General features: G+C 40.2%; 1 protein-coding gene across 2 annotated transcripts in view; it reads left to right on the top strand.

The window, feature by feature from the left end:
* Window positions 1-8,315: 8,315 nt before the first annotated feature.
* The window catches only part of rapgef4a (Rap guanine nucleotide exchange factor 4a), a gene marked incomplete at both ends in the record, with an annotated part of 34,351 nt that continues 29,783 nt past the window's right edge, over window positions 8,316-12,883 (top strand). For both annotated transcript variants that reach the window (XM_080497557.1, XM_080497558.1), the window contains 3 exons: window positions 8,316-8,383; window positions 12,219-12,361; window positions 12,467-12,555. In XM_080497557.1, coding sequence (XP_080353683.1) covers window positions 8,316-8,383; window positions 12,219-12,361; window positions 12,467-12,555 — 300 coding nt within the window. The remainder of the gene's footprint in view (window positions 8,384-12,218; window positions 12,362-12,466; window positions 12,556-12,883) is intronic.

Here is a 12,883-nt window from a genome sequence, read left to right on the forward strand (position 1 = left end):
TTTTTTCCCTCCTCCTCCTCCTCCTCTCCGCACTTCCAGACCTGCCCGCGGGCTGCGCGCGCTCACGAGCCTGTCTGTGCCGCGGCGGCGCGCGGCGCAGGCTCGAGCGGCACGCACGGAGAGCACGCACACATTCCAGGCTGTAACCCCCACCGCTGCCCCCCCCCCCCTCCCTCTCTCTCTCTCTCTCTCTCTCTCTCTCTCTCTCTCTCTCTCTCTCTCTCTCCACCCTCCTCCTTCTTCTTCGAACTCCCCCGAGATTTCTCCACCACTGCACGAGCTCAGACGCACCAGGAGCGGTGGAGAGGAAAGGAAAGGCGTGGGAACAGGCTCACTGTACCCGAGCTCACCTCGACAAAAGTCCACACCTGGACCGCAAAAAAAACAACTCTCTACTGATCAGGGATCAGTTATACTATCCATGCTCTTCCCACTTGTGGGGAAACAGAAATGAGGCCTTTTCACCTGTGTGTGCAGTGCAGAGTGTTATTGCTGGTGTAATAATCAGTTACACATTAAGTTCAATAACCTGCCACAGCAGGAACACCAGCACGATCTTAAAGCAGTGATAAAGTAAATATCTTGTTTGATGATGAGGTGATGTCATCAGTTTTATCTTGCCATGTGTTTTTAAACAAAACGTATGTTAGGAAATGAAGGCAATGGCATTGAGAGAGCAGAGAACAGCACACGAATAATAATAATAATAATAAACAAAGGATTCATTACATGCAGTGCTTTACAAACGTTTTAGGCAGGTATAGGAAAAATGCTGATACAAAAGCCTATTTTGTCTTTTAACTTACGTCATTTTGATTGTTAATAAATAACAAATCGATAACAACTCAACTGTACTTATGACAACTCCTTCCTCTGTCTTCTTGCAATCGTGTTATATGATAAGAAAAGACAGGGAGTGGAAGAAGACAACCAGGACTCCGTCTTCTTCAAAATAAAAAACAAGCTGACCCAAAAAAACATTAATTCAAACATTTTTTTATCATTGTATAACCAGAGGAAGCTGTATAGATCATGACCTTTTAGAGGGTTATCACAGATAAACACTCACAAGACAAGCTCACACCTTCACCCAATTTAGAATCATACATTAACCTAATTTTTATTCAGTCGTATATTGACTAGTAACAGCAAGTTTCATCTTTATAAAGTTAGTGGAACATTACCAATGAAATATTATCTTCCACAGTCAAATTATGCCATCATTTAACTTAAAATGATACTGTTTCTTCACAATAATTTTTTTTTACCAACTACCTGTCCACAATTATCCACCATTCAAAATGAAATCACAGTACAATTCAAAAGTTATCAGACATAACCTGACGCTAACACATTTGTCCTTTTATTTCCATTCAGTCACAAAATATTATTAACTCTGCGGCTGACATCAGGATTTAATTCACTCTGATGAACCCTCAAAATCATGCCTCGTTTTCTCCACACAGGTTTGCTCCTTCAGATCTCTCCTCTTACATTTTACTGTTGTTGGTTTTCAGACCTTCAATTTTTAAAGCTCAAAAGCATCAACAGCTGACAAGTTACACGTATTCATAATGTAGCAGGAGCTTCTGTGGAATTTGCGTCCATCTTTTTTGGTTTTGCACTCACAGCAACACCGTTTCATAGAATGAATAAAGCTGAATTCAGTCAATTTGTTCCAATTTCAAGGCCCTTGTGGTTCAAGCTGCCGTCACATTGCTGTCGCTGTCTTTTACACTAGTGCCCTTGAACACAACTGCTTTTCAGATTGTCTGAAAATGATGGTTTAGAATGCAGGGAAATACGTTTTGTGAGGAAAGATAAGTTTTTGTTACCTCTTAATCCTATTGGATGTCTTCCTAATTCACATGTATCTTGGGAAAGACACTTTATGACGGTGCTCAGAGTTTTCATCAGTCTAAAGATCCCCTGTTATTTAGGTGGTGAGGTGTCGCGACCCGATATCTACATTCTTCTGCGTACCCTCTACTCATAGAAGGTTACGAGCAACAAGGAGGCAAGATGAGACAAGTTTATAGCACATAGGTATACTGTACACAAAGCCATGACAGGCAGTGTCTTTTCTGTTTTTTAACCACATCCATCCAGGTGGTTGCACCTGAAGCAAAGAGATCTGCTATGAAAACACACCAGCAACTTTTTTTTCCCCAGAGGTTTCTGAGTGTGACTCATTTACTGAACAGGCCACCCGGTGTCTCTGTGTAGACGGGCTAATTGCTGTGTGTCTCATTTTCTCTGCAGCATTGTTAAATTATCTACCGACAATGCTTGGGCCTCGATATCATCAATGTTACTGACACAGATTTTTTTTTTTAATGGAATCTTTGCTTTCGATAAGACTAAATAACATATATTAAGGACAAAACCCTCAAACCAAACCAAGTGGGATCCTAGGTTTTGCGTTTTGTTATTTAAAGTCATCAACAGTATAACTCTAAAGTAGGGCGAGAGGCAAGCTTCTCTTTTGAAGCCACTTACTTGATGTGCCACATTGTGTGGATTCTGCCTCAGTATTTCATTATGCAACGTGCTCATTGCACAACTCAAATTTATCTGTTAAGACTATACATGACCTCAATTTAAATAGGTCACCGTGGAGAGATCCTATATCCTGCACAAAACTGACTCTGCCTGCAGATACTGTTTTGGGTCATTTTGCAAATATTTAATTCATTTGGCCGAATTCATCTGTTAAAGTGGTTCCACAGTAATGTGAAACTCCTAATGTAGCTGTAGGATGAAAACTCTCAAAACACAGGGCCAGTACTTTGTGCAGTACTTGTTATTTGAAAAAAAAAAGCAGTGGACGTTCGCTCCCACACTATATAGCTGACAGTTACTGCATTACAGATTGGTTTGAATCACAAAATTAAGCCATTCTGGGTTTTTTTGTTTTTTTTGAGTTTTTTTCTGCTTTGCTGCAAAGATGCTGAGTGTGAGCAGAGTTAGATCTCCTCAGTGGCTCAGAACCTACATTGCAAAAATATCATCTTAACTGACCCAGGAAACTGAAGCTGCATGATCGAGAGGGAAAACATCGGGTTTGAGTTACACTTGGCAATCAACAGAATACATATTCCCAATATGATGAATGGTGACAAAGTTTAATCCCAAGTTGTATTAACAGATTTATTTGATTATCCAATGAGTATTCCTTTATTTTTTGTATAATGATTATGTATGAAAACACATCCTGTATTTTGGGAGCTCAACCTTGTATGCACTGAAAAGAGCGTTATGTAACAAAACACAAAGAGCACAGTAATTATTGATAAACGGGGTGATACTGTACCAAGAGGATTAAACAGATGGTGATCTAATTTTCAGGGAGATTGCTCATGTTTTTCAGTTGCCTAAAGAGAGTTCCCATTTACATTTTTCATTGCACGATGAATTAAAGATTCAAAAACCCAGCTCACACTTTCCTTCCAAATAGCATTGTTTTGTGAACTGAAAGATCAGAGTCCCTTCACAATATATTAACAAATCAGAGATTCCTGGCTGTGTGTGCCTATTGTTTCCAATTAATGTCAAGCATCCAAAAGTTTTAAAAAGAGATTTCTGGAAAAGTTCCAGTCCTCAGGCATTTCCTCTGGAGTTATCTGCCCCCACATTCCATGTGAGAACAGATTATCTGATATGGGAGCATTCATCCTCTTATACCCAGTCATGTAAATAGGTTTAAATCACATTTTGTTTTTTTGTTTTTTTTTACAGGGTACAATATGTCTTCTTCACATTTTACTCTGCTCAGTTGTTTCATGTAAAGCCACAACAATAAAGTCGTGAAAATATCAACCTGGCAGTGAAAAATGTCTGCAGTGCCAATTATAGTCCACACTTCTTCAAACATCACTTCCTTTGACTGTGGACTTTAAAGTGGCAGTGTGGTAAATTTAAGTAATGTCAAATTCGAGCATTCATTAACAGCATTAATCATGTAATATTTTTTTTTTTTTTTTGGGGGGGGGGGGGGGGGGGGGGGGGGGGGGGGTATTTGAAGTTAATAATTACCAAAACCGCCAGTCACTGTTATATTTACTATACAGTCCTACATTCTTCTCATTCGACTGATTTGACATTAGATGGATGAACAAGACTGGACAGGTCAGGATCGGATTGGATGTTAACTTGAGCACACAATGTTGTTTTTTTATTATCAGGTTTTTTTTTTTCTTTTCCAAGTTTTGTTGCAAAAATAGAATGTAATGTCAACTATGCTCCTTTAAAAAAAAAATCCAAATCACATTTGTGTTGAGTAAATAAATCCCAAACCATCACTTTGCAAGAAGAAACATTAACATTTAACAGGAATTTGGTTTAAAACTTGCTTTGTTCTAAAAAAAAAAATGCTTAACTTTACAATAGTTCTGCATCCTGGCAGTGGCAGAAATCTTTCCTCATCAGCATGCGAAATTGTGCACATGAGGGTTGCATGTGTCCACATGTTTACAATTTCCAGCTTGCAGGAGCATCTCCTAGCAACTGCGGGCCTCGGAAGCCATATAGACACAGTTCAGTGGGCTGGGAGGAACACTGCACACCTCACTGCAGCCAAGCCCGGGGTCCCTATGGCAACATTTCAGACAACAATGTACTGTATGAAGAAAATGGAAAAGAGAGCAGACGATCTGAGTCTGAGTAGTGAACGGAATCATTGAGAGAATGTTTCAAACTGACAGCTGTCAGCCAAAACCTTTCTCCAAACTCCTGTCTTGTGGTAACCCCCACTCCCCTCTTATACATATACTACTGAATAGTCTTTTAATCACACCAAATGACTGTTATCATGAAAAGTACACAAAGTTGCAGTAGCCTGTCAGCTGTTAGCTTCAAGCAATAACAGAGATGCAATGCAAGCTGACATATCTGCTCATTGTTATGTGGTACTCTGGTGCTACTGTGAGCTGCGAGCATGCAGCACGACAAGAATGTCTGTTTTGTGTTATGCATGTCCTAGCCTGAACTCGGCCTTGCATCATTCTGCCATTGATCTTGGCATGAGAGACCATGATGACAAAAATACGTTATTGTTATTGTGATAATCTTAATATAATCTTATTGTGAGGGGACAAAAGTGCATTTTGAAAATCTTTGTGGAGAAATAGTCTATTGCCCTTCAGGATTGACCTGGAAAAACTGAATTTGAAGTTTATAGACTATATTAGTTTTAAAATAGGCAAATGCACTTGCAAAATAAAAAAAATAAAAAATCACATCTAAACTCTACAAGTGCAGACAGGAGTTGACGTAACAGCTTTTGAATTCATGGCAGTATCGGCAGATCATGTTGCCTCGTTCTTATTTTGCTTTATAAAGGAAATACTGCCATCTTGCTGCAGACAATAGAACTGAACTTATAAATATTTTATTCCAAAAGAAGTCATATAAGTGGAAAACCTTAGGAGAAAGTGAAAACTCACACTCACAACATCTTAGCTTGTCAGTTATTTATGCAATGCTGAGGCTAATCTTTAAGAAAAGCAGGCATGCAACTCGAGCCATTGTGACAAGATGGAGAAAATGTACAGATCATTATCCATTCCTCCATCGTCTGTACTGCTTCACTCAACTTGGACCCGATCACAGCGGACTTACTGACCTGGGATAAGCAGAGCACACCCTGGTCACACAGGCCACTAATTCATCACAGTGGAGATCCTTATGAACTTTAAATTGCATTTAAATCCCCAATCAAGTGAATTAGTTGGCTGCATAAATCCTCGCAAACACACCACATGATGTTAATCCCAAGATAACATAATTACTACTAACAGAGTTCATCACTGGAAAAGGCAGCTGTTTGTTCATAACCAGACATGGAGGACTTTCAGTGTGGATGATATATGTATTTATTTTAGCACTGTATTAATCCACAAAGGGGAAATTCCATCCTGAATTGACCCATCTGTACATACATACATATTCTCCCAGTGCTTGTGCTGATTTTTTCCAAGTTTCCTCCTGGAAATATGTGTTTTAAGTGAATTTGTCAGTCTAACTTGGCCATGAGTTTGAACGTGAATGTGTTATTGTCTCTCTGTGTTTGTCAGCTGGGATCAGTGCCAGCAATCCCTCATATTCTGGATAAAAGCTTGGATGACTGTAGAGAGTTTTTCATATAAGTCGACTGGATTAATCAAAATGTTATTGATTCCTTTTGCAAACCTTCTCTCGAATTAATTTAAAATTCCAGCAGCAATAAAAGTACAATAAAACCTACAAGTGGGGAAAAAAAGTCAACAAATTAGTGACATGAGAAATGAAAACTAATAAATTCAATACTTACAAATGAAACTGTAGGTATTGATACGACAAATCCAGTTGTTTTAGTTGTGGTCAGGTTACTGTTCAAGCTTCTACTCCTTATCTTTCTCTGAGGGGAAAGAGCCAATGACAATATATTACGGCATATGTTTGAATGTGGCAACTCAAAAGGTCTTTATTTTTTTTTCTTTGATTTGTTGACTGAGATGTTTCCATCAACATGTCAGTGATACCAAAACACTGACAGTGAGTGACGTTATCGGTTTTAAGTCATCCGTGTGGGAAATCAGAGAAGGCTCGTGTATATTGATCAAAGTGTCAGTCATCAAATAAAACGGCCTAAAACAATGTTGTAGGTGGAACACAAACAGTTTTCTTCACAATGCCGTCAGCACAGACGGCATCACTGCAGCACCGAGCCTTCGTACTTCTCTCTCACTGGCAGTTTGTTGCCAAGGAAACTGAGCGAGACCAATGACCCTTTCATAAGGTGGCCTCTTATGACAAAGCATCATTTTTCCAGGACCATCATGGAAATATCACACTGACTGAAGACACACCGTGTTACTATTGCAGTCAGTTGAAGAAGCATTTATCTTAAAGCCGCATGTGCTCACAGGCAGTTTGCATTTTTCAGACACCCTGCGTTTGCTGCTGTATGACTGAAGTGACGACCATAGTAACTGTGTCACATTTTGCAACAGGATGCTTACGACCTGCAGAAACAAGGTCACACTGTGCTGACTGATCACTTTATTGCAGTCAAATCGCCCTACAGCAGCTGCCTCTTGCCTCATGGTCACATGAAATAACCACGCATCGCCTTTCCCCCCCCTTTTTAACTCTGCGTCTTCCCTTTGTCATTTCACGTTCATGTTACTCATATTACCTAATTCACATCATCCATAGCTTTTATTCCATTTCGGAAATTGTTCAAAGTTAATTTAGCCATACATTTACCCAGAGGGTCACTGCAGATTGATGCCTATCCAACACAATCTTAAATATATATGCCTTGCTCAAGTCTATTGCAGAGCGAAACACTTCCACACCCAAACATAATTGATACTAAATGTGAGAGTTTGAGTCACCAATTAATAGGCCTACTGGTGTTTTTAGGTAGGGGTAAGAAGACAAAACGGTACAAAAGAGTACAAAAGGAAAACTGAGAAAAGGAGAATATGCAAACTCCACGCTGTGCTCTGTCATCTACAAGAATCAAACCACGAACATTGAACCACTGTTACAACATGACATGCACTCCCCTAAAATAAACTCTCCAACAGCGTGGGTTGGCTGACTTATCCTGCAGCAACTTTACTAATATTCAGTTTAGACTTGCTGATGCATCTGTAGAGTTACATGACATTTAAAAGTGGCATAAATCTATGGGAAGCCAGATTGAGGTTTGGACACATGTTGGAGAGACTATGGCTATATTAGACAAAGGCTGTTGGAGAATGAGGCAGAAGACTTCAGAGAAGATTCATGCATGGAGGCAGTAAGGTGAGGTGGAGGCAGATGATCAACTTTGGTGACCCTGTAAAGGAGCAGCTGAAAGAAGAAGTTATAACAACAAGTCTCGAACAGTTTGAACATTCACTGAGGACCAGTTTCTACACAAAAGGATGAATTAATGAGTCGATGTGACAATCTCTGGACGTGTGAAAAAAAAGCTGCCAGTGCATAAAATGACCTCGATAAAACTTGAAAGACTGAGAAGACGCCACACATTTCACGCATCTCTGCTAAAAAATAAATAAATAATAAACTGTTGCTTTTCTCAGCTTTACAAAGCGAGTCACGTTTTTCCCCACGAAGCTGAAATCTCCACCACACATCCATCCACCCCTTCATTCACTGGACGGTGTTCCAGGTAAACACCGTCAGCACTGACTGCGCGAGGGCGCACGAGGAGCCACTGATGGTCCAACCCTCCTCCATCTCCTCCTCCTCCTCCTCCTCTTCCTCCTCCTCCACCTCCTCCTCCTCTTCCTCCTCCGCAGCATTAGCAGCAGGATCGCAAGATGGTAGCAGCGCACACTTCTTCGCATTCGTCGGAATCTGCCGAGTGGATTATTTGCCTGGACAAGAGGTAAAAAAAAAAAAAAAAAAAAAACAACCCAAAAAAAATCTGCGAGCTCTAATTCGTTTATAAACCAGTGTCTGAGCAACGGGTTCCTGTAATACCGCGATCTGGATACCTGCATGGGCTGAGTGCTTCAGCTGCAGCATTTTTTAACAAGGGTTACTTTTAACTTGCACTGATGTTGGACTTGATGCGCCACAGTTTCTATTCTTATTATTGGGGCGCACGGTGACGCACTGGGGAAGAAGCTTTAGACCTGCAGCGGTCTGAGGACTTTTCCCGACTCACCTGTCTAATATAAAAACAAATCCCAGTAGCCTGTGAAAAGCTGTTTGGAATAACGAAAGATTCTGTTGAGCTCTTTCTTCAAACTCGTCTTTTGTGTTTTTAGGAGAGCAGGGGCGTATCTATAGACTTTTCATTGGTTTCAGGGGTGCCAAGAGTTAAACTTGATTACCTGAAGTGATGTAAAACAGACAGGGCTTCCACTCACATCTATTATTGGTTTGAAAATAACATGGAACAAATAAACAAACATAACTTTGCAGTTATTTTATTTGCTGCTTAAGTTCATTCTTATCCATTGGGACACATTTGATTTGGCAACATTTCTGTGTAGTTATTACAGTTTTTGTTTGTGGTAGTGGAGACAAAGGTTTTTAATCCTGTTTAATTGAACCCCTCTCCAATATTAGACAAGGGGTGCCCCAGTATCACCTCCCCGCCCCCCCCCCCCCCCACCCCCCCCCCACCCCCCCCCCCCCCACCCCCCAAACAGGGCAGCAAGTCACAGGAACCTATTCCCAGGTGCTCAGTGGATATATATGTATTTTTTGCAAACACTCAAAGGTTATGATTTGTACTTCTTAGATTGCTCCAACGTTGTGCTCCGACATGAAGCATGTAGAATGTTTCCTTTGTCGTCTCCTGCTGCAGCTTTGTCAGCATTCAGTAACTTGAGCTGTTGATCATTCTAAATGTTTACCTGTGATGTGGAGCAGAGTTTAGTCTAAAATTAAAAAAGAAAAAAAACAACAACTCTGAAATGTACACAGGCCTTACTGTGGTCCATTCCATTTGAATCATGATGTGTGTGACATCACCAGCCTGTCAGTCAAAACTCACCTGCCATTTTAATGTACCCTAATATAAGACTAAAATGACATTTCGGTATGAAAGCATAGAACTGGTGCACGTGTGAGCCCAGGTGTAAACAGGTCACTTAGACCGACCGGATGAGGAGGGAAGAAGGATGGCTGCATCACAAAAGACGTGGTCCAAAGTGCAGCGGCTATAAACAGCAAAGTGACGCAGTGTGCCAGATGTGTTTACACAGTACTGCCCTGTGGTTGGTCGGGGGAGCCACCTGTGTCCCTCAAATCAGACGCTTCTGCATGACTCACCTTTTCCTATATCCATGTTTTACAACCACCTGCAATGGATGGTTAACATGGATTTTTCTGGGTGCGTCAAAACTGAACAACAACAACAACAACAACAACAGATTAGTTAAATAGTTAAATTGTCATTCGAGTAAAGCTTCCAGAAAGGTATGACGCTGGTTAAACATTCATACTTCGTGCCGTAACTACACTGAAAGGCAGAAGCAGTTGTCATCGGGTTCATCAGTGTTTCTATGGTACAGATTGTAACAAGCTGCCATGGTGAAAACAATCTGTCCTCACTCTGACTTCAGATCAGCACTTAAAAAAAAATAAATACAAATTTTCTTTTCTTTTTTGTGACTTTGTTGGTTTTCAGATATGGCTTTGAAAGTCAGGCTCCCACACATTTCTCTCTCTCTCTCTCTCTCTCTCTCTCCGTATTCCCTTTGAAGTATGCTATGAAGTACTCTAAACTAAACTCATGCACGCCCCAAGTGTTATGAGAGAACAGCGAGAGCCTCACACGTTTAGGGCTGCAGGTGTGATTGTACAGTCGTATCGTGGAAGAAGTGCACACGATGGCACAACGTGGCTGCTGAGAGTTGCGTTGTTGCCAAGAGATTCACGACCAAGAGTACTTCTCTTTCAACTTGCTGCTCAATAAAACGAGGTTTATTGTGCCACACATAGTTGTTTGTGAGCAGGAGCCAGAACCGTATCGGTCATTAAAATTTAAGTAAATGTGAACACGCTTTTTCTGCGAGTCTCTTTGTAGTACTGAAACTGATGTCTTTTATCCTCTGTGCCATCCGTTCCATTGTGACAGGAATGAATATCAGAGACTCGAAAAAAAAAATCTTTTCTCACTGGCAGGCAAAAACCTGTTATTAGTTGGAAACACCCCCCCAAAATTTTAGAAAATATGCAAATTAGTAACAGTTTTCCTCTCAGAATCACGCTGGATTGGTATTTTCCATATGCTGTATGAATGTTTGAAGTTTGCACAAACTCCCCGCCAAATCTAGTTGAAAACATTCCTGTAGTTCACATGCTTATCTTATGAGACTTGCTCAACATTTGCACAAACTCACCACAGTTTGCATGGAATTTACCAGATATAATTAGTATTATTGAGGGTTGCAACTGGCTTGTGAGGAATACACAAAAATAGTCTAATGGTCACATGATACTTATGTGAGACAATTGACCTACACTTCATCTATAACCTATGATTATGTGGTCTTATCCCAGTCCAGCAATCATTGATGAAGATGAGACTGCCAAGATGAAAACGCACTTTTCATTTCATCTGTTTTCCATTTATTAGAAACAAAATTAAGAAGAGTTGAAGATCAAGAGTTGGAGATTTAGACATAATGATGACAATATTTTGATGTACGGATTTTTGGAATATTTTTTTTAAAACTTTTTAAACCAAAATTGTGAACCCCTGCATTGTTTTTAAATGTTTACGAAAATGCTTCACAAAATTTGCAATTTGACGAACCATAGTAAGATGAGGGCTTTGAGTTGGGATTTAATTTTAGATGAGGTTCTGAACAGGCGTCTTCTTAAGACAATAAACAAACCAAGTCAAGGTAGATCCAGATGACAACAGGAAAACAGTTGAGCTTAATATGCAGAGACAAGTTCACAGACTAAGACAGACAGACTGACTGACAAAAGCAGACACAGGCTTCTATCCACACCAAAGGTGAATGAAACAGACACATTTGGGCCAAATCCACTTGAGGGAGTCGCATAAGATCGCATTTAAAGGGTAAGGAAAGGAAGCAGGTTACAGAATGAAAAGCGTTAAAAGGGAAGTGACGATCACAAACACATCAACAAGACATTAATGTTCAAAATTTAATGAAAAAACACGAAACCCCAATATCAAAGCACCGGGAACAGAGAACAGTGAGGAAAAATGTGGAAATGAAGCGTACTGCAAAAATCATGAACTATGAAAACGCAAAACATGGAAAAACAACAAACACGTTAGGTTGTGACAATGAAGCTGAACAGTTTGTCCAGAAATCATCACTCATATTAGACAGAAATAAGATTACTGGTAATGAAAATGTGTATATTCCCTTTTTTTTCATGGGCAAGTTGAACTCTTGTCGCCAGAGCGTTAAGTCCACTGGAATGAAATTATGATGTTTTTGATAAAAAATGGTTTTCCTTCACAATTGAAAGCTCTTGTAAATGTTTTTTTCAAATTCATACAGTTTCGTCTCCAGCCTCTCCCTCTGCTCAGGATGTTGTGGTCCTTTATAAGTTAACGTGACACAAAGAGCATAGCATGAAATCACGAATCACATGTTTTAGACACCATTGCTGGCATTACACTTCACTTTTTCAGAATCCAGACCAAGGTGTGGTTAACCAGACATACCAGACATATGCATGTTTAGTGAACTGTACATTGTGCTGTCCTGTCATTTCTCCAGACCAGCAGAGCGCTCGGGGGAAGATGTTGACATAATCCTGGCCCGTCTGAAAAACGTCAAGGCCTTCAAGAGATTTCATCCCAGTCTGCTGCATCAGATTTGTCTGTGTGGTTTCTATGAGTGCCTGGAGAAAGGCATCACCTGTAAGCTCCCACTCTGCAACATGTCTGCAGATGACACAACAACAAAAAACCAGTCAAATTATTGTCATTTTGTTGCATAAACTAGTTTCTTTCTTTTCTTCGCAGTATATCGCCAAGGAGACATTGGTACCAGCTGGTATGCTGTGCTCTCTGGTTCACTGGATGTCAGGGTGTCGGAAACATCAAGGGGTCTGGTAGGTAGTGTTGTTGACATTATTTCAGAAATGGTCTTCAGTAGGATTCTTTGTTTGTGAATTTGCTTGGTCTTGGCCCATGTGTCCAATAAAGGTTCATTTCAGGCTGTATGTCGACTTCAAATTGCTATGTGGTCATTTTGTTGTACTTGTACAATGACAATAAACTATTCTATTCTATTCTATTCTATTCTATTCTATTCTATTCATCTCAAATCTCGAGTTGAACTCGACTCACATGATAAAAGTACCCATCTGACCTCAAAGCTTTGTGTGGTGCAGGCAGAAGGATTTATTTTTTCACTAGTACCGGTGAATATTTTGAGAC

Source organism: Blennius ocellaris (assembly GCF_963422515.1).
Source record: "Blennius ocellaris genome assembly, chromosome: 6".
Lineage (NCBI taxonomy): Eukaryota > Metazoa > Chordata > Actinopteri > Blenniiformes > Blenniidae > Blennius > Blennius ocellaris.